The sequence below is a fragment of the Rhinolophus sinicus genome, linkage group LG01 (genome assembly GCF_036562045.2).
Source record: "Rhinolophus sinicus isolate RSC01 linkage group LG01, ASM3656204v1, whole genome shotgun sequence".
NCBI classification, from domain to species: Eukaryota; Metazoa; Chordata; class Mammalia; order Chiroptera; family Rhinolophidae; genus Rhinolophus; species Rhinolophus sinicus.
In genome coordinates, this window is record NC_133751.1 from 58955885 (window position 1) to 58978974 (window position 23090).

Here is a 23090-nt window from a genome sequence, read left to right on the forward strand (position 1 = left end):
AAGGCAGTTGATTTTTTAAAATTTGTTTTCACAATAGAAGGGTGTAAATGAAGGGGAAACAGCACCCCTATGGTTTTAGTTTTTTTACTTTTATTAGCATTTATGCGATGCTGAATTTACTTATGTAAACTAAATTTACACAAGTTTTTGTTTCTTCAGTTTCTTCTGGGATATCTTTTTCTTCTGTGCAACCTCCTCTTCCGGTTTAGGAACAATCTGCTCTTTTTCAGTTAGGATCATCTCACTGTGGCATGGCGAGCTCGTGTATGGGTTTACCCTCCCGTGAATTTTGTAAGTTCTGCGCTGCATCTCTGGAGCTTTGTTCCTGGATGTGCTCAGTGGCCAGAGTGTCTACATCTAAACCCTTAAGTTCAGCATTACTCACTGCATTTTTAAGCATGTGCAGCAAAAATTCTGCACTTTTTGGGCCACCGACCCTGCATCCAGCTCCACTGTTTGGCCTGGGCACACCTACCAACTCCACCACTGTAGACGGAATGGCACACATCGCTTCTGTAATGTGCCGTCCTTCAGATACTTGGTGCTTTTCAGATACGCATATCCTTGTTGGCCTGGGCAGATTCACGAGTGTTCTTAAAATGAACAAGAAGATTTGAACCTTTTGAGCTGCATGATTTGGTGGGGTTTTCTGTGAATAGGGAACGATTCTGTCAAGTGAACAGAGAACAATTTTCAGAGGTCATTTCAGGCCGCTTATGGAAAGAACTGTTTTAGTTTTTTTTTCTTTTTTTAGAAACAGCAGATAGCACTATGGCCTCCCCTCAGGTGACTGTTCTGTAAAGCCCAGAGCCTTTTTTCTTGTTCCTACCCCCTGCAGGGTGAGATACTCAAGTCACCAGCCCAGAGAAATAATCCTAATGGCTCTAGGACCTAGTTTTCTGGGAAATGGGCACAGGATAATGCATACAAATCTGTCACTGGAAAGATATCTACCCCTCCTGTGATAAATTAATAAAATAGCCTTCTGATTTAAAAATGTTTCCTGAGAATTTGCCTAGCATGAATAATCCCTGATAAAGTGATAAAATGTCCTAGGTTTAGTAAGAGAAAAAAATAATAATTTAGGGTGTATTACATAAGTCCAAAGTCTAGTTGGGGCAGACAGATATATAAATAACAATTGTAAAATAACATAAGAAAGGTCATAACCAATTTATGGACAATGTGATAATAGCACTTAGATGTGATAACTTAAGGTTTTAGAGTGAATGGGAAATTCACCACCAGGTCAGAGAAAGCATTCCAAAAGGAGGAGGAAACTGTGTCACAGCTTGAAATAACTAAGTATTTGGGCAGAAAGATCAGTTTCTCTTTTTGAAAATCTAATGACCAGACTTTGTACGGAAGGTACCTCAAGGTACTCACAGTCTGCCACACCCAGTGAGCCCATCAGGTTTCCACAGTGAATGCTTGTCAAGGAAGCAGGTTCCGCACATTCGAGATATTTGTAGAAAATTATCAAAATTCCAGGGCTTCATGAAACACTGAAAACAGAAGATCAAGCGCTGCTTCAGCCAAGTGCTTCACTTCTCTCAAACACTTGGAAGTGTTACCTTTTGCTGATTGTGTTACTCAACCTTCTGAAAGTTAATAATTTATGCCACTTTGATCTTTCCAGAGAAAAAAAATGGAACCAATAATGGCAGGCGAGACAGGACAAGAGGGAAAATGTCAGACAGCGGCCTCCGATTTCTTTTGTGTTTCCAATTTTCTTTAGGTGATCACCAACCTGAATGTTTCCAATACCTACTCTGGTTTTCACCTTCCCCTTGCCTTTTTCGATTTCTCTCCCTCCATCAATTCTCCCGGATTTTCGGGTGTCCTGGCTTAGTAGCTGACCAGTTTCTTTGAAGGCCCTCTTTTCCACATTGCTCCCAGCGCCAACTCCAGCTCTCGCCCGGGAGCTCTCTGGTCTCCGCAGACGCGAGCAGGCTGTGGCTGGGCCCTGCAGCCGCGGACGGAGGGGGCGGGGCCTGGAGGGGAGGCCACGGGTGGAGGGGCGGGGCTGGCCAAGCGGGGCGGGCCGAGCGAGGCTGCGCAAGCGTACTGGGTCCGCCGCGCCGCGCTGCAGCCATGGAGCAGGCACCTCCGGACCTCGAGCGGATTTTGCAGCCCGCGCCTGTAGAGCCGCTGGGCCAACACGACGCTGGACTGGAGACTGCGGTCGGTGAGGAAGCGGAGGGTGCCCGGGACGACGAGCGCCCAGGGGACGGCACGGTGAGGAGAGGGGCGGCAGAGGCCGCCCGGCCTGTGTCGGGGCCTAGCGGGGCGGGCTGGGCTCGGCTGGCGGGGACCGGTGGGCTCGGCCGGGAGGCTCCGTGGTGTTGGGAGGCGGGTAGAAAGGCTGGGCCACAAGTGCAGTGAGGTGGGGGCGGTTCGTTGGGAACGGGGGGTTCTGGGTAGGGGGTGAGTGCCAGGCGCTGCGGGACCCAGGGAACGTCGAGAGGGCGGCGGCCAAGAGAAGGGAGGATACCTGTGGGTGCGGTTCCGCGGGCGGTGGAGGTCGGCGCCCGGGACGATCCAGGATGGATGGAGCAGGTGAGGCTTTCGGAGGTCGGGGAGCTGGGAGGTTTGGACGAGGAACGCTAGTGTTTCTGGCAGTCTGGCCAGGGGTGGTGCGGAGGAGATGGCTTCACAGGCACCGTGGGCGGTGGGAGCGGTGTTTGAGAAGGAAGAGAACGGGGGACTTGAGGAACAAGTCTGAGGCAATAAGGGTAGTTGGCTTGGTGCCACCTTTAGGAAATTGAGGAAAGTGTTAGATTCAAGAAAAGGCACACGTTAAAAAAAACACCCCAACATATTTAAACTCCTGATTTGGCTGTAATTCGTGGCTCAGTGCTGTATTTCCCAGTGGAGACTTTTCATAGATATCCCATGTATCTGCTTTGGGAAGCCCCTTTGATAGTTGATGATTTCCATTTGCTTGAGGAAAAGAGAAAATGCATCATTTTTATATTTGGAATTGCTTTCATTCCAAAATGTTTTCACGCATAATCGGTAGACCAGGTTAAACTGAAGCGTTTCAGAAACTCAGTCTAATGCTCCACCTCAGACCCTCCTACTCAGAGTGTGCATTCCTCATCCATTTTGCTGCTTTTTTCCTGGAACAGGTGTTAGTGCTCATATAAAACTGCCTATGATAGATGGATAAAGAAAAGTTAAACTTGTTTGATGAGTGTAACTGGAAAGACTCTTAGCTTCAAATTTAGATACCAGATAGTTGGGAACTTCAACACAGGAGTTGAAGGTTTTGCCTACTTGGAGAACTGTCGGGGTATCCAGGGTAGCATGAAGGCTTTTTTTCGGTGAATTTTAAGTTTTTCATTTAATTTTTTCCACAATTCTAGAATTGATTGTGGAGAGGTCAGGCTCTCATACTGAATGTGAGAGAAGTATGTGTATTCTGTCGTACATAAATTTGGCTCTTACATGATTTGCTTCTTGTGCAAGTTCCCATCTGTGACTTAGTTTTTCTGTTCTCTTTAAATTGTGAAGTATATCATTAATGCAGAGAAGGGTCTCGTAAAATAATTATCAGTTCCTTTGAAACCTGTATGTCCTCCTGGGTTATATCCACTCCCTCCACAAAGAGGTAACCTATATTTTGAATCTTATGTTAACAATGCGCTTGCTTTTCTTTATAATCTTTACCATACGTATCCCTAAACAATGTATTTAATTTTACTTGATTTTGAAATTTACGTAAGTGGAATAATTTTACTATGACGTCCATTTTTTGCTCAATATTATGGACTTGGGACCCATCCAAAATGTGATTTGGTGAGTTTATATTCATGGCTTTATAGTAGGCCATTTTATAGATATTCTACAGTTGATTTCTCTTTTCTTCTGTTTTCAGCCATTGGGATATTTATAAGATTCTTGCTATTCTAAAAAATTTACCACTACCATGAACTTCTCCCTGTATATCTCTTGGCTTGAATGTCTAAAGAGTCTAATATAAACTTAGGAGTGGAATTGCTGGATTGTAGGTTAATAGTATGTTCAACCCTAATAGGTAGTGCCAAAATGTTTTCCAAAGTGAGTATACCAATTTATACTCCCATTAGCAGTGTCTCATATTCTCTATCCTTATCAGTACTTAATATTTTCAGAATTTAAAATATTTGCCAATCTCGTGGATATGTGTTAAAGCAATTTTAGATTGTTTCAAAAGATAAGAATCACATCTTTTGTTGGCTACGTCATGAGTTTAATTTTGGTTATGATGATAATTTTTATAATTTTTTGTGAAATAGAGATTTAAGTAGTATCAAGTTGAAACTATAGTATAAAAATCCATTTATGTTCACTTAAAAGTGATTATAAATATCTCATTAAAAACACTTATATATGTTCAGTTTAAGATATGTGAAAACCCAAAGACGCCATCATACAGTATAAGTTGTAGTTATATAATATTACTTGACTTTTCAGGTACATGTTTATAAATATATGTTCCAAGAAACCATCGGGTAGTGACCAAACTTAGAGGGTTTCCTAAAACACCTCTCTAATTTAGTAATTCATAGCGATACAAGCCATTTGGACAAATATTTCAGAATCACCCAAAATTTAAACACACATATACTTTGTAACTGCCTCCTCCCCCAAAAAAACTCCCCAACCCCTGCCTTAAAAGGTCACGTACTCCTTTTCCCTCTTTCTGGCCTATCCTCTCTTCCACTCCCGTCCATCCCCAGGTGAGAAGTATTGCTATAATTATAGCCGTGTTGCTGCTGTTACTGATAGGAATGTGGTCTGTGCAGAAAGATAGATTTGTTATTTGTGTTGTTATGTACAGCAAGGCTCTACTTTTCATTTGATGTTCAAAATTACCCCCAAAAGACAGGTAAAGATGAAGCAGAGACTCAGAAATAAGTGAATGGGCCAAGGTCACAAGGTAGTCAGTGGCGTGGCTGGGATTTGGGCCCAGGTGTGCTTGGGTTTGAAGTCAGTGCTCTGTCCATATAGCCAAGTGGCTTCATTTCCCCCCAAAAAGTTAAAAATGGTCTTATAAATTGCTCCAATACTGTATTTAAAATTTTCAGTTAAGATTAAGTTATGATTTTAAGAAGAAAAAAAGGTGTAAAAGGTGTGTTGATTTATCACGCTGGTTTTTCACCAAAAAAGAAGCTCACCTTATTCATCAGCCTTATTTTTAACTCTGCAAAGTTTGGACTGAGAGTAACTTGTACCGTTGTCCTACACCTAGGGGTAGTTGAAACAAGCACTGTCTAAGAGTTGCAAGTCTCTTCTGGTTTTAAACATCACTAATCAGATTCTTTAAATTCTGCTGTAAGCTCTTATTCTGTAGTCTCGTTTTTCTTTCTATGAGTCTTCAGTCCTCTTTCTATTGTGTACTTAGAAGTCTCCTTTCTTTTCCTTTTGTACTTTTTCCCTGTAAGGAAGAATGCATTCTTTTTAAAGTATTGTCAGTTCTATTTAAAGTAATTTAGAAAATGGAAAAACGAGAGAAGAATCCAGTCTCCCAAAAAGTAGTAATTAGTCCTGGCACAAGAGAGAGGAAATAGAAGAGCAGTGGAAGTAAGAATACTTCTGTTTTAGGCTGGAAGATTCCATTGAATTGGCAGTTAACAGTATTTGCCCAGGGAAGAAGATCCCACTGCCTGAGTGATTTTTTTTTCTCTTAGGGAGAGCACTCAAGGCCTGGGAGTGCTGATGGGGGCAGAATGCTTGAGCTGCTCGTGCTAAAAAAATTCTAGACAGTTAGCAACTTCACTGATTGACAGCAGAGAAATGAGTGGAGTAGACCAGAACTGTAAGGTTTGAGGCATTTATGAGTGAGATTAACAAAAAAGGAAAAGAAAATGTATAGGTATAGTTACAGAATTTATCACTTTAGCAGCATATGATTAAATCATAAGAATGTTTTTCTCATTTTCTACTTCAGCAGCTCTCAGATATTTTTGAAGGCAACTCATAGTATAAAATGCATTTTTAGATCTCAATCAGCATACATACACTTTCACATATAAGTGTTGTTTCAAGAAACACTGCTTAGCCATTACTTCATGCAATGCCCTCTGATATTTTTCTGTTGTTTTTTTTTTTTTTTTTCATTAAAAACAAATGCTGGTCACAACCCACCAAATTAATTTCATGAACCATGAATGTATTGTGACTCAGTTTGGAAAACTGTTCAAACTTACATATTGTTTAATTTTAAATAAAAATTAATATTTTCTGAATAGCTGTGCTATTTAAAAAATATATTTTTTATGGCTAAAAAGCACAAGAAAATGGGTCATATAGTATAGGCCTAAGTAAACACCTTTGTTGGGGGCCCTAGTATCAGCTACCTTTGACTCATGTAGACATATCTCCTAAGGGAAGTAGATTCAATGGCTAGTTCTTAAACTTCAGATCTCTGACCTATTTCAGTAATACCACACTTAGAAAAAAAGATTCTAAAGAAGTACACCAATATATCAGCAATGGTTAGTGCTGGGTTGTAGGATATAGGTGATTTCTATTTACTTATTTTTTTTCCTATACTTTTCAGTTTTTGTACATTAAAGATGTATTTTCATAATTAGAAAAACTTAAACCTATAAATAGTAAGTGATAGGTAATACTTGAGCTCTTGCTACGTGCTAAGCAACTTTTAAAACTCTTTATGTGCATCAACTCATTAAATGTTCCCAACAACATTATGAGTTAGGCACTTTTATCCCCATTTTACGGATGAGGAAACTGAGGCAGAGTGGTTAAATAATTTGCCCAGAGTTACACACCTAATCTGTTGCAGAGATGGGATCCAAATTCTGGCCAAGCTGGTCACTGATCTGAGGGAGAATTGATCCTCTTCTAATTACAAACTTTTATATTTTCCTGATTACCTGCTTGGCCTGATGCTACACCAGTTTCCCTTTTGTGTTTGTGTTTGTCCATTTTATAATTTTTATGCCTTGTGTTATGTTTTAAGTCTTTCTCAATTTACCACAGGGAATTTAAAACATTTGCATTTATTATCTTAAGTGGCTTTATTTTCAGTTGGTTTTATTCTGTCATATTGTATTCTTAGTTTAGTTTGTTTTTGAGTATTCCTTTGTGGACCATAATTTCTTTGGTTTTATCCTCTGTAATGATTTGAAGGCATGTACAGGTATCTTTGTTTTTTTCTGCCCCAAAACATAACTGAAACAAATTATTTATGTAAATGTAATGAGCGTTTAAGATTATTTTGAAATAATCTCACTTATAGAAATGATTTCAAATTTATAAGCAACCACAGTACAAAGAACCTTTCCCCCCGAATTTGTGAATAACTTGCTATCATGATACTCCTTCATTTCATCCCTTAAACTTTTAGTATTTCAAGGACAAATAAGGATATTCTCCTATATGACAATACTGCCATCAAAATCAGGAAAATAACATTGATAAATTGCTACTCTCTGTCCTTTGTTTAGAGCAAAATCATTCAGTCCAGACTCATATATTGATTTTAGTTGTATTGTCTCTTTAGTCTGCTCTCCTCTGGAAGAGTTTCTCAGTCTTTTCTCCTAGAAATTTTAGTTTTAGGTTTTATATCTGGTTGTGTGAACCATTTTGAGTTAATTTCTGCATATGGTATGAGTTAAAGGGTCTAAATTGGGGGTGGTGGTGGTGTGTGTGGATATTCAGTTATCCAGGCACCACATGCTGAAAAGATTCTCCTTCCCTTTTGACCTGTCTTGGTGTGTTTGTTAAAACCAATTGACCTTAAATGTAAGGGTTTAGAGTATTTCTAGGTTCTCATTTCTGTTCCACTGATCACTGTCTGCCCTTTGCCAATACCATACTGTCTTGATTACTTTAGGTTTTTCATAAGTTGAAACCAGATAGTGTAGGTCTTGCAACTTGTTATTTTTCAAAATTGTTTTGGCTATTCTATGATCCTTTGTATTTCCATATAAATGTTAGGAACTGTTAATCAGTTTCTCAAAATATCCTGCTGGGATTAAGTATTTTAAAAAAAATAATTTTTTTACTTTTCAGTTACAGTTGACATACAATATTATATTAATTTCAGGTGTACAACATAATGATTAGACATTTATATAACTTAGGATGTGATCACCTTGATAAATTCAGTACCCATCTGACAACATACATAGTTATTATAATATTATTGACTATATTTCTTATGCTATACTTTACATCCCCATGACTGTTTTGTAACTACCAATTTGTACTTAATCTCTTCCCCTTTTTTTACTGCCCCCAACCCTCCTCGCAGCTGGCAACCACAAAGATGTTCTCTATGAGTTTGTTTCTGTCTTGTTTATTTTGTTCTTTAGATTCCACATATAGGTGAAATAATATGGCATTTGTCTTTGTCTGACTGACTCCCTTCAGCACAGTACCCTTTAGGTCCATCCATGTTGTTGCAGATGGCAAGATTTCATTTTTTTTTTTTATGGCTGAGTAATATTCCATTGTATATATTTTGCCACCTCTTTATCCGTTCATCCATTGATGGACACCCAGGTTGCCTCCACATTTTGGCTATTGTAAATAATGCTGCACTGAGTATATGGATGCACGTGTCCCTTTGAAGTAGTGTTTTGGGTTTCTTTGGATAAATACCTAGAAGTAGGATTACTGGGTCCTTCTTTGTCTCTTGTTATAGGCATTGTTTTAAAGTCTCCCCCACCCCATTTTCATGAAATATCTTTTTCCATCTCTTTACATTCAGTCTGTGTGTATCTTTCAATCTGAAGTGAATCTCTTGTAGGCAGCATATGTAAGGGTCTTGTTTTCTTATCCATTCAGCCACCCTGTATCTTTTGATTGGAGCATTTAATCCATTTACATTTAAAGTAATTGTTGATAGATAATGTAGTTATTGCCATTTTATTATTCATATTTTTATTTTTTTCCTTCTTAAGTTCCTTTAACATTTCTTGTATTACTGGTTTGGTGGTTATGAACTCCTTTAGCTTTTTCTTGCCTGGGAAGCTCTTTATCACTCCTTCAATTTTAAATGATACCTTTGCTAGGTAGAGTAATCTTGGTTGTAGGTCCTACCTTTCATCACTTTGAATATTTCAAGTCAATCCCTTCTGGTTTGCAAAGTTTCTGTCGAGAAATCAGGTAACAGTCTTATGGGAGCTCCCTGTAGATAACTAACTGCCTTTCTCTTGCTGCTCTTAAGATTCTCTCTTTGTTTTTAACCTTTGGCATTTTAATTATGATGTGTCTTGGTATGGGCCTCTTTGGGTTCACCTTGTTTGGAACACTGCACTTCCTGGCTTTGTATGTCTATTTTCTTCACCAGGTTAGGGATGTTTTCTATCATTATTTCTTCAAATAGGTTTTCAGTTCTTTGCTCTTTCCTCCTTCTGGTACACTTATAATGTGAATGTTGGTAGGCTTGATGTTGTCCCAGAGGCCCAAAATTACCCAGAGGTAATTTTGTTGAATTCTTTTTTCTTTTTGCTGTTCTGATTGGGTGTTTTCTGCTACCTTATCTTATAAATCACTGATTTGATCCTCTGGTTCATCTAATTTAGTGTTGATTCCCTCTAATGTAGTTTTTATTTCAGTTGTGTTCATTTCTGACTGGTTCTTTTTTTTATGTTTTCCATCTCCATTTTTATGTTTCCTGTCTCTGTTGAAGTTCTCCCTGAGATCATTGAGCATCCTTATAACCATTGTTTTGAACTCTGCATCTGGTAGATTGCTTGTCTCCATTTTGTTTAGTTCTTTTTCCGGAGTTTTGTTCTGTTTTTTTCATTTGGGACATGTTTCTTTGTCTCCCCATTTCGGCTGCTTCCCTGTGTTTTTATGTATTAGGTAGAGTGACTGTGTCTCCTGGTCTTAGTGAGTGGCCTTATATAGTAGGTGTCCTTTGGGGCCCAGTAGTGCAGTCTTCCTGGTCACCTGAGCCAGGTGCTCCAGGAGTGTCCCTTGTGTGGCTTGTGTGTGCCCTCCTCTTGTAGTTGATCCTTGGCTGTCATTTGCACATTGGTGAGAAGGATTGACCCTCGGGCTGACCCAGTGGAGCAGGATTCGCTTTAGCACGACTCTGGTGTCTGCCCAGTGTGCCCTTTGTGTGTGTCATCTGCTGAGGCAGCTGGGTGGTACTCTAGGATTAAGTATTTTTGAAGGAACAATATGTTAGTATGTTTTATAATATTCAAGCATGTTCTATGCATGATGCTCCTTTGTCATTTATTGTGAAGTCTAAGGCATATCTGATCTTTTATTCTTTTGTCATGGTCTTGATTCTTATTTTTCTGCCTTACTCTTGTTAGTATTTTTTTTCTTTTTGCTGAAAATGTTTAAATTTTCTAATTCATTACACATGGATTTCAAAAATTTGAAGCCTTAGGGATGGCCAGTTAGCTCAGTTGGTTAGAGTGCATGCTCTTAACAAGGTTGCTGGTTCGATTCCCAGATGGGCCAGTGAGCTGCGCCCTCCACAACTAGATTGAAGACAATGACTTGAGCTGAGCTGCTGCTGAGCTGCTGGTGGGCGGCTGGATGGCTCAGTTGGTTAGAGCGCGTGCTCTTAATAACAAGGCTGCTGGTTTGATTCCCGCATGGGATGGTGGGCTGCGTCCCCTGCAACTAGGTTGAAAATGGCAGCTGGACTTAGAGCTGAGCTGTGCCCTCCACAACTAGACTGAAGGACAGTGACTTGACTTTGAGCTGATGGGTCCTGGAAAAAACACTCTGTTACCCAATTAAGGAAAAAAAAATTGGAAGCCTTAGAATTTTTTTCAATCCAGGAAGGATTTTTGTTTATTTTTAATTATATTGATGATTATTATTTCAGTTTCATCTGATTTCTTCTTTAAGAACTTACATTATTTAAATGTTGGTTCTTGGTTTTCCTTTTTTATCATCTTTCATTTCACTTTTTTGGGGTCTTTGTTTCTCGTCATTCTGGCAGAGCTTCTTACTGATTTGGTTTCTTTCTTTTTTTTTAAACTTTTATTTATTTTAGGTGTGGTTTTCCAGGATCCATCAGCTCCAAGTCAAGTAGTTGTTTCAATCTAGTTGTGGAGGGCACAGCTCACAGTGGCCCACATCGGGATCGAATCGGCAACCTTGTTAAGAGCACCGCGCCCTAGCCAACTGAGCTAAGAGGCTGCCCCTGATTTGGTTTCTTGATTTCATTGATTTCAATGTCAGTTTTACTGCCCAGGTTATATGTTAGTTTTGCTATTTTATTTTTCTGTCTTCTCATTCTTTTCTGAGTTAGCTCCATATTTATTTCATCCTGCCTGCTTTTTTGTTTTTGCCTGTTTTCTTTTAATTTTATCTTTTTCCTATAATTTTCAATATGATACATGTAATATCTTTAGTGCGTGATTTAAATAGGATTAACTAAATAAATTAAAAGCTTATAGACACTCTTACTTTTTTAGTGTACAATCCTAAAAATTGTTATATTAAGGTTAGCCTTCATTTTGTTTTTAATCTTAAAGGGCACCTCAAATGGGCAGTAGCTCCCTGGGGGGGTCGAGAATTCCTCATGCAAGCAGGCAGTGAACTGCGGAGCTCGGGCACGTTAGCTTAGTTATCCGCTCCTTCCTAATGACTGGCATTGTGGATACTCAATAAATATTTAGTTATTGAATTACTAGTTTCTTCTTTTTCCTTTTGTATCACTATTATCTGTTTTATGCGTTTATTGTCTTCACTGTTTGCAACATTTTTAAAACTTAAAATAGATTATATTCATTTTCATGCATTGAATTGGAAACAATTTCATTAGCCCTTTAAATATGTCCATCTTCTACATTTACTTAGTCTTAGGTAGGTATTTAGTCTTAAGTCAGATAGAAAGTAGTGATTCACATCTACATTTGGGACATTACTCCTTTGGATACAAGCAGCATCACTCTTTCTTTAATGATCTTCTTTACTCTTAGGAGAAGTCCGCTTTGAATACATCTAAAATATTGTCTCTCTCTTTAAAACATGTCCCTGGGCTCATCTTCCAGTCATCAGGTCAATCTATTTCTAAACCTGTTGAATGTGTTCTTTTAACAATTATGATATCAGTTGAATTATTCTTGGCACTGTTTGTGCTTTAATATTGACAGTATAAGCGGTTTTATATCATCATTCAAACCCTGATGGTATTACTGTGTGCCATTCTTTAGTTTTTATGACAGCCGATTTTATTCTTTTATTTTTTTTCCTTCTGTATAATTGGGTGGCATAACAGGGTGAATTCATGACTCACGTGCATTATCTTTTTGTCTGCGGAGATAATTTGCTTTATTAGTCATGTGCTTCCGGAATTCAGTTAATTTTTCACTGGAGTAGAAGGTGGTAAGTCAAAGTGCTTGGCTCTGGGCCAAAGTTATTATTTGTTTAATATGTATGTCTCAGCCAGTGAGGGTTTCATAATCTTGATGTTGAGTGGTTTGTGCTTATGTAATTTCTTGAGCTTTCTCTTAGTTGAATGATTTTCTCCTGGTCTCTTATTTTATCTCTTAGTTTATAAACATATAACTTACACTTTATAAAAATGTTTTGTTTGATGACTGTATGATTTCTGTTTTTGTTGACATTTGTTCTGTGTCCTTTTCCTTTATTTTCTCTTAGCATTTTTACCTTCTCCATTTTTCTTTAACATTTTGGGGCACTTCCTAAGTGTGCCATCTTTATTCATCACTGATTTATTTATTTATTTATTTATTTTTTAAAAATTTTATTGGGGAAGGGGAACAGAACTTTATTGGGGAACAGTGTGTACTTCCAGGATTTTTTTTTCCAAGTCAAGTTGTTGTCCTTTCAATCTTAGTTGTGGACATTCAGCTTCAAGTTGTTGTCCTTTCAGTCTTAGTTGTGGAGGGTGCCGCTCAGCTCCAGGTCCAGTTGCCGTTGCTAGTTGCGGGAGGCGCTGCCCAGCATCCCTTGCGGGATTCGAGGAATCGAACTGGCAACCTTGGGGTTGAGATCCTGCGTTCCAACCAGCTGAGCCATCTGGGAGCTCAGCTATTCATCACTGATTTAATTTTTCGCACTACCACACAGCTTATTCTGTTCTCAAAGCACATACCCTTAATTTCCTGTATAAAGTATCAATTTTCTGTGTCAAGTTTTACTACATGCAGCTTTTTCCTTTATGCTTTGTTGCATCCATCTTTATACTTGTGTCTCTTCTTCACAAACTGCCCCCAATTATAAAATAGTACAGTGTTTTCAATTAAATCTCACCTTTGTGAGCAAAGAAGGAAAAAATCCAAAGCACAGCACTTACCATATTGTCTCCCTTTGTCTTCCTTGTTTAGCCTTGGAGTTACATCCAAGGGTATGTGCACGACCCTTCCTCAGTGCCGTTCTTCCCACACATACAATATAGGAACCACCAGTAGTGTGTTTGTTGTGGTTTTTGTTCCTTTTCTCTTTTATGCGTTTGTTTCTTTGTTTTTTAACAGGTAAAGTAAGCAGGTGTGTATAGACCTGGGGATGTTCTAGTGGGAAAAGAAAGGTGTCTTCGTTTTTTTGCCCCCTCTTCCGTTTCTCTCTTCTTCTTAAATCCTACTGCTCACTCACAGGTAGAGCCTGCTAAACACTGCCAAAAAGTTTAGGTAAATTTAAAGTTGAATATAAGATGACTCCTGCTATTTTCTTAAAAATTAAACTGCTGCTGAAAATCTTGCTTTTTGGCATATGTATAATGTTTTATTTTTTGGGGGGTGGGGTGATATTTGACTTTGGTAACATAAAAAATTAGATATCCATATTGAAAATCATTCATTTTTGTATAAAGTGTTTTCAGATTTGTTTTATTTTGCATTTCTATATAGGTCACATATGAAATGTCTACATTTTATTTTAATTTTTGGTCACATATGAAATGTCTACATTTTATTTTAATTTTTTCACCTATTGTCCATGTTTTAATAATTAAATGTATATGATACTATTAAAATAACTTACGGAAAAGTTTAATGTGCGGGGTGGCCGGTCAGCTCAGTTGGTTAGAGCGTGGTGCTAATAACACCAAGGTTGCCGGTTTAATCCCGCATGGGCCACTGTGAGCTGCGCCGTCCTTAAAAAAAAAAAAAAGTTTAATGTGCTACAGTATGCTGTTAAAGACAGGCATATAATTTGCTGCTGTCGTTTAGCAAACCCTAGCAACTTAAGAAATACAAGAAACTAGCTTGAAATATGTGCCAATAATGGATTTTATTATAATAGCTGGGTGGTTGTTTTTTTTCATTACCACCTTAAAGGACTTTTTTTTATTGTTTTTCTTCCATTTGCTTTTGTCCAGATGACAGAAAATAATTTTTGGTTGAAGAAGATAGAAATTAATGTTTCAGAAGCAGAAAAGCGAACTGGAAGAAACGCTATGAACATGCAAGAAACGTATACTGCTTACCTCATTGAAACAAGGTGGGTGATCAGAATTAGGCAGGAAAATTAGGTAGGAAAAGCTTTGGTAGCTATGGATATACGTTCTATTGGATAACGGAATTGTTTACAGGTCATTATCTTTTTAGGGATTGTGAGTTTTTTTTGTTTGTTTCTTTGTTTTTTAACAGGTAAAGCAAGCAGGTGTGTCTTTTGCTAGCATACTTTTTTTTTTTCTAAACTAAAGTGATGGTTTTAATGGGATCCAGAGATATGGTTACAATTACATAGTCCAACACAAAAACCTGTGGGTGATCTGGAGTTGGAAGGTTACAAAATAATGAGGGTAACACTGGGTATAGAAGAAAAGCTGTTCCAGAACCTCAGGAGGCAGGCTAATGTGGCCTCTCCCTGAGGTCCTGTCTGTGGCCACCCCTGGAGTCCATCTTGCCAAGGCCAAAGCCACCTCTGTCCCCACCACCCTGGCCCCCTTGAAAGCCCCCTGGTCCCCACCTCGGCCTCAGGAGCCACTCTGATCATAGTGTCCTCCACCACCACGATCATCTCCATAGCCACCGCCATGTGGGAGCCTCCTGGGCCCCCTCCGGGGCCGTCTGGTTTAGGGGCCTGACACTGTTTGCATTCATTCCTCCAAGAGAAGTTCATGTTCTCACATGTAGGGTTAGGGCACTTGCAGCCCCCGCTCACCGCTGTCCCCCTCCTGGGGAATCTGCCCCAGCCACCGCCACCTCTGCCGTAGCCTCCACCCTCCACGGCCCATGGGTCCTCTTCACCCTTGGCCTCTATGCCCACTGCCACCACCCCGATTGAAATCTAGTTGGCGAGTAGCAAATGAGACCTTGATAAGATTCCAGAGAATTCTTTACCATCAAACCAGTCAGTAGCCGCTTTAGCAGAAGGGGGGGGTCATCAGATGACACCATTGCTTCTCCCTTCGGCTTCCCATTTCCCTGTCCACATACAGATTAATCATGGGCTGTCCTGTCTTGTTCGTCTTCATAATGCCAATTTGCTTCAAGTAGTCGGCCACAGACTCCGTGGTGACATTCTCGCCCAGGCCCAGATGTTCGTGGTGTCAGAATTGCCCTGTTCAGAGTCATGATGTGATCCATGGTCCTGAGGGCCACCAAATTTATTGAAGCCACCACAGTCACTTCCGCCCATGCCACCTCTGCCTCCACAGCTGCCTCCATGGCCTCTATAGTCATAGCCACCACTGCTGTGGTTGTAACCACCACCCCGGCCATGGCCCCCCTCCGCCCTGCTGGCCTCCCCTGTAGCCACGTCACCACCAGTCTGGTCCTGACTGCCGTACGGCTCACGCCCCATCCACTGCCCCGGGTGCACTGGTTCTGCCTTCCGTAGCCCTGAGGGGGATTATAGGAGCTTTGCCGCCGTGCATAGCCGTGCTGTCGGCCCCCATAGCCAGGCTGGGGACCCCCGCTTGGGAGCTCCCCATAGTTGCTCTGACAAGCGCTCCCCTAACTTCCCGAGGTGCTGCTGGCCGGGGCCACGGTAGGAAGACTGCTGCCCGTAAGACGAGGAAGAACGCTGGCCGCCGCCACAGCCACCCGTTGAGCCATATCCCCGGGGAGCTGACAGCGCTACAGCCTGTGTCCTGGGTCCGTCCGCGAGAGCCGTAGCTGCTCCGGCCAGAGTCGGAAGTGTCCGCTGACTGGCTGTCACCACCGTAACTCTCTGTCCATAGTGCTGATGGCTCTGCTGGGAATCGCCCTGTCCAGGGGGCGTGGAGTGGACCCCATAGCTTTGGGTTGCTCGTTGGGTAGAATCGTTTGAGGCCATGGTGGCGCATGCGCCATAGCCCGACGCAGCGAGATTCCACCACCACAGAGCACTGACGCCTAGAAGACTACTGTTATACTATGATAGTCTTGGTAGCTACAGGCCGATTCTAACCTACTTGTTCTGTGGTAGAGGGAACATTAATGGAATACTTTTGGGATCTGGAATGTTACTTGCCACATGCTTTGGTGGAGTTCTTGGTGTTATGTACAATCCCTGTGCAATTTTGAGAACAGAGACTAGGTTCTCAGGGGTGTATTAAGTAGACTTAGGTAAGTGGAGATGGTTAACAACGAAATTTAGGAGGAGAATTTAAGTCATTTTAGGAAAGTTGGGAGTTACAGAGAAATTAATGAGAAAACAATGGATTGAGAAACCTTGGGGTAAAATTGATGAGGCAAAATAAATCATGGAGTAAGAAATCAAAACTTACCAGAAAAGTTGTCTTTTACCTCATAAGGAAAAAGTTAAAGGAAGTAGATTGTTTTGTCTGGAGAAAGGCAAGGGAAGGCTCAATTTATTTTGCCAGTTATAAACAGTTTATATAAAGAATATACTCTGCAGACTGAGCAGAAACAACTTAAAATAGATATGAGAGAACTTTTTGATAGCCAGTGAAAATAATAGGACTACCTGACCTAGTTGATAAAGTTTTACCCATGTTTTATTGTAAATATATTTTTAAGAAAAATAAAATTTAAACCCTCCATTTTCATAGGTTTTACCAAAAGTCTCCGAGCTTGGCTTAAGGCTACACTTTTCAACGCTGTCTCCAGGTCTGTGGGTCTATCCAAAATGAAAGTTAAAATCTTGGTGAAATTTGTTTAATCTTCAGACAATTCTGAAAATCCTCCTTGTAAATATAGTTTCTTTTCTCCACCAATAAAAGAAAAGAATCTTTCAAAAACAAGATAAATTTGTGTATAATAGAAATTTTAGGAAAAGAGAGAAGATGTGTCTTTTTAAAATTAGGTCATTTTGTGACTTGTATCACAAAGATTTTTAGGAAGGTGATAAAAAAAAAAAAAGGCCAGGAGAGAGTTTCTTTTTTTTTAAGTTAAATTAGCCCCTTAAGACAAAAAAATCATACTTCAAAAATTAGTGTTAGCTCTAGTTTTCCAAATAAAAATATAAATTTAAAACTAATAAGAATATTTTAGTATCTGCCTATTTCTTTAACCCGTTGAGCAATGAAATTACCTGGTGATTACTTTTACTGCTGAAAGAGTATCTTGATTTGCATAATCTGGAATAATTTATAGTTGTTTACTCTTGACTTTGAAATGACTTGAGTATCCTAATTTGAAACTGGAAGTTAGAAGTGTCCATACTTGAGTAACATAGCTAGACTTTGAATACATATTTAGGTGGATCATAAGTAAATGTGTGGTACACAAAAGCATTATTGAGTTGACTTTTATTGTGTTTCATTATAAATTTATTTTAAAACTGGTTCTCAGACTTTTAAATATATAGGAATCACATAGAGAATTTGTTAACAGCTTCAGGGTTTGGATGGGGTCCAGGAATTTACATTTTTAAACCAAAGCTCTAGCTGTTTTTGAAGCAGACGGGCCATGGACCATACTTTTGATTATCTTTTAAAGTACAAAGACTTTAAATTTTAAGAGTCAAATTTAGCTGACTTTTTTCTTTATGATTTGTGTTTTCCCTATTTTAAGAAATTCTTGCCTACTCCATATTATATAGATATTCTCTGAAAATTGCTGTTTTGAGTAGATTATTTTGTAAATACCTCTAAGGTTAACCGACCTTCAACAACTACAGAACGAATTTCTTAATTATATAGGATTCTTGCTGTAATTTAGTGTTATTCAGATAACCTTGGACAATATAAATATTGAGCCTTGATGTTAACTAGAAGTTGAACTTTTATCATATAGCTTACCTACCTTCTCTTTGGATACAAATAGAAAGCCCATTTAGCAATTGCCAATAGTGTTGTAGTTTAGTAGGCTAAGATTGATAAGGCTACAATCACTGGTCACTGGTTTTTAATTTTTCCAGAGATTTTGTGTTTTCCTCTTCGTAGAAGATAAACCCTTTTAAAATAGATAAGAATATGCCTCTTTTAGAATAGGTAAGAATGCCTCGGTGGTTTGGGAGGCAGTATGACATCATTACTTAATTCTCCTAGTAATTTGTAAAACGGGGATGATACTATCTACGTTATTGTGAGGATCATATTAGATGTTGCTTGTAAAACCAATTATGTGCTATTAAATATTTGTTAAGTGATTGAACACATGGGGTAGTTTTGTGGTCTGTTTTTAGTCTGTTTCCAATGACTAGATCCTGCTTTAAGTGGCCTTTTTTCTTTTGAACACTTAGCAGGTCTTCTAGGTGTACTGCTTATAGCCTTTGTTTATCTACTTATTAGTAAGATATGGGTTCTGTTGGTAATGATTTTGAATAATTTGAAATTTGATATGAACCTAGATATTTTTTTCCACTGAAGTTGAAAATCTGAATTAGAATAGTATTAATCATAGTTAATGGTTAGGTCAACTCTTTAAAATGAATTACGGTTTAATAATCCATCATTTTTGCCATTGGAGCCATTTGTGCATTTTGAATTTTAAAATTTGTTTCTTTTTATTAATAGTCAATAAAAAAATTTAGTGGCAAACTTAATATATAAATAATGAAAACATTGACTCTTTTGTGCTGAATATGACACAGTAGATACTCATATACTTTCTCAAGACTTTATTTCGAGACTGATTTAGCTTCTGTCCTTTCATGCCCTAATGTACAAATGCAATTGTGATTATATGCATGTTTCTTGAAGGGCCTGTACGTTATTGTCAATCAGACAATTGAAAAATAAGAAGGTCCCGATAATGTTAAGAAAACTTATGCTTTCTAACAGTGATTATGCTAGCAGAAATCTTAAATAGTCAAGATAATTTCAAATATACTGTATATGATTTTACCCTAACTTCCCCCAACTATAAGTTGAACTTATATGGGTGAGACGTGGCATTGCCTGCAGCTCTTTACATTAAAGGTAGGACTAGAGATGAATTTTTACATCTTTTACCCCCCAGAGTTAATTAACATTTTGTTTTGTTGATATTTCCTGGTTCTTGGATGCATCCGATTCATTTATAACCTTGAACCAAGATTTTTGCAGTATCTTGGTCTTCGGCACGAATGTTGTTCTCGCATTAAGTGACAGAAGTGCAATTAAAAATACTTTTTATTTAATGCAACAGAAGCTAAGCCAGATTTTACTATAGTATAAAATCAATTCTTATACACTGACTGAGTACACTGAAGCTCTTAGAATGTTCCTAATATGACTATTTCTCTTGAGCCCAATAGGTTTTCTATAACAGAAGGGAAGTGGTTAGGAGTGAGGACTTTGGAATCACATGCTCTGAGTGTTCTACCACAGACCCCTGTGATTGTAGGAAGAGCACCTGCTGTGCAGCTGCTTCCTCATTGGTAAAATGGGGGCGGTAATCCCTGTCACGGGGTTGTTGTAAGGATTAAGTACGATAAAACATGAAAAGTTCTTTACTCAGTGCCTGGTTCATAAGCATCAGTAAATGGAATTATAAAATTTAAAGGAGGTTGTGTGTATGTATTTGCATTTTTTAAAAAAATAATAGAAATCTTATTCTATTTCTTTTCAGGTCAGTGGAACATATTGATGGTCAGAGTGTCCTCACAGACTCACTATGGAGGCGGTATAGTGAATTTGAGTTGTTGAGAAACTACCTTTTAGTTTACTATCCACATATTGTTGTGCCACCTCTACCAGAAAAAAGGGTAAGAAGTGAAATGGCAGTATAGTTAAGAACTATTTAACATTGAAACTACTCTTCATGATTATTTTGTTTACCTAGGCAGAATTTGTTTGGCATAAACTCTCTGCTGACAATATGGACCCGGATTTTGTGGAAAGACGACGAATTGGTTTAGAAAACTTCCTCTTGAGAGTTGCTTCACATCCCATCCTTTGTAGAGACAAAATCTTCTATTTGTTTTTAACACAGGTATTTTTCTTTTGTTTTTTTAAAAAAAATTCATTTGACTTGAGATTTTTTAAATTTTAAATTGTGGAATCCTTATTCTTTAAAAACTTTTATTTTTATTTTTCAATTGTAGTTGACATACCAGTTTCAGGTGTACAACATAGTGATGACATGTATATAACTTACAGCGTGATCACCCTGTAAGTCCTTGTTGGAATGCTGTCCTAAGGATCCTTTTGGAGCAGTTTTGTTAATTTGTATACATTCTTTTTTTGTTTTGAATTTCAAAATTATTGGCTACATCATTCTTTTGGCTAACATTTTTATACTAAAAGATACTAAAGATAGTACTTTTTGGTATCACTTAAATGATGTCAAAGTTAGTCTTTAATTTTTTGAAGCCCAAATTGTAAAATCTTGGGTTCATCTTTTAGTAATCTTTTGGAATCGGTATTGGGTGTTTAATTTTGAAGTGAAAAGAATTATTTTTTTATTCATCCAGCCTATGTATCCCATCTTCCCTAAAAGAAGAATAGAATGATAGGTATTTTACTTAATTTGGAATGTACCTTATGTTGTTTTATTTTGCAATGATTTCTAAAATGAACTTGTAATTTCCAGGAAGGTAACTGGAAGGAGACTGTGAATGAAACTGGGTTTCAGCTGAAGGTAAGAACATTTGTATGAAATAATTTGCCATGTTCCTTTACAATCGCCAGCACAGTGCCATGTGCTTAACGAGTACTTGGTATTTATTGAATGAGTGAATGTTTGAAATAGACTTTGCATCTGATATTGTTGGGTAAGGTTTTCAAAGAAACACTGCAATGTAATTTTGATTTGTGTGATTTTAGTTATTAGTGATACTATAATGGCATATTTATGAATTTAGTTCTATTGGGAAAGAACATTTTGAAGCAGTAATTTAAATGCAAGCTGTAGAGTTGTCCCACATTATACTCATATTATACTTTGCATCTTTTTTTTTTCTTTTTTCTTTCCTCTGTCCTTACCACTGCCATTTGGCAATGGTGTCCCCCCATAATTGCTTACTCTTTATCAGACATGAAAAACATTTCTGAAGAATTGAGCTTGAGTTTTCCAGTCATAGTAAATAAACTAAATGATGAGCCATCACTCATGTGTCTTCTTTCTACAGGGACATGCTGGCCAGTTTTGAGTTGCACCAGAGTCATTTTGAATTAGCATTTGTTGGTGGTACAGGCTTACTTAGTTTTTGTACAGCTTTTCAAGTTTAGTCATTAGAATTAGTATTAGGGAGTGAAATTGTTATCTAAAAATTGAAATGGTAGTAAAATGGCCACCCCTAACTCCACTCTGCTCTCCCTGTTGTCCCCAAAAGTAACACTGATTGTTGCAAAATTTTGAAAGTCTTCATCTCTTGTGTAAATTGAATAATTAAAAAAATGTAAATTGATATAATACATTGATAAGTGATTCACATAATACAGTAACAAAAGTTCAATGGATCTAGGTGAGAAGAACAAAATGTCTTTACAGTAATTATAAAAATACCCCCTAGAGATTTATGAATTGCAATATTAGGTATTTGAAATTTAGCACACACACAAAAAAAAACTAGGAAGAGAAAACATTTTTCTGCACAGAAAATATGATCAGGTATCTAATTCTGTCAACATAAAAAATTAGAATTTTCTTAGCTGTACATAGTACTTTATGGTGCTCAGAGAGAATACTAGAATTTTAGTTTAGAGATGGAGTTGAAATAACTCTAAACTTTAAAAAATTGTATTTTGATAGGGTTTTCTGAGAACTACTGTAAGATGTTAGGAGCTAAAATAAGGAAAAGAACAAACTAAAATATAATTGTTTTGGTGATGTCTCTTTATATAATAGAAAATTATAAACTTTTTAGTCATTGATTTATTTAGTCATTAGTTTATTAACTAGTTATCAGTTGTTTGTCTTTGAACCCAATTTTTGGTCATAATTTTGGTAACCTCGAGAAAATTCTTGAATTTCTCCATCCATATAGACTATGCTGTTTACAAAATGCTTTGAATCTTGTGTGTAGGTGCTATTTAAGTGTTCAGATATAATATATCATATTTGGGTAGCCTTATGGTAAAATCTTGGTTTTATTTTATAAAGTCTTTGAAAAGTAATTAATAATACTTAATATACAATATAAATAATTTGAAAAGTCAGACTTATTGAGATGGACCGGAAATAAACTGTATGGAGAGAATTTGGAAATCTATGTGTCTTGCTGTATTCCTTATTTTACTGTGGCTGTTTCTTATTTTAAGTCCTTTTTTTTTTTTTTAAGATTTTATTGGGGAAGGGGAACAGGACTTTATTGGTGAACGGTGTGTACTTCCAGGACTTTTTTTCCAAGTCGTTATCCTTTCAATCTTAGTTGTGGAGGGTGCTGTTCAGCTTCAAGTTGTTGTCCTTTCAGTCTTAGTTGTGGAGGGCGCAGCTCAGCTCCAGGTCCAGTTGCCGTTGCTAGTTGCAGGGGGCATAGCCCACCATTCCTTGCGGGAGTTGAAACTGGAAACCTTGTGGTTGAGAGGATGCACTCCAACCAACTGAGCCATCCGGGAGACAGCTCAGCTCACAGTGCCATGTTCAATCTTAGTTGCAGGGGGTGGAGCCCACCATCCCTTGTGGGACTCGAGGACTTGAACTGGCAACCTTGTGGTTGAGAGCCCACTGGCCCATGTGGGAATCGAACCGGCAGCCTTCGGAGTTAGGAGCACGGAGCTCTAACCGCCTGAGCCACTGGGCCGGCCCCTAGTCCTTCTTTCCATTAAGGAAATGAGATCTTTTTAGACCACTTCAAACACATATGTACATGCATTCATACTATACAAACATATGTATATGATGTTGCATATATGTGTATATATACATATACATATATAT

At 38.2% G+C, this 23090-nt stretch overlaps 1 protein-coding gene and 2 pseudogenes across 1 annotated transcript in view; 1 reads left to right on the plus strand and 2 right to left on the minus strand.

Moving 5' to 3' along the window:
* Positions 1-68: 68 nt before the first annotated feature.
* On the minus strand, positions 69-21376 carry LOC109442786 (uncharacterized; annotated as a pseudogene).
* Positions 2056-23090, plus strand: part of SNX4 (sorting nexin 4) — a 56092-nt gene continuing 35057 nt past the window's right edge. Inside the window, exons 1-5 of the mRNA XM_019723690.2 lie at positions 2056-2238; positions 14273-14394; positions 19839-19974; positions 20052-20201; positions 20802-20849. Coding sequence (XP_019579249.1) covers positions 2095-2238; positions 14273-14394; positions 19839-19974; positions 20052-20201; positions 20802-20849 — 600 coding nt within the window. The 5' untranslated portion in view covers positions 2056-2094. The remainder of the gene's footprint in view (positions 2239-14272; positions 14395-19838; positions 19975-20051; positions 20202-20801; positions 20850-23090) is intronic.
* LOC109443380 (RNA-binding protein FUS) lies at positions 14658-16951 on the minus strand (annotated as a pseudogene).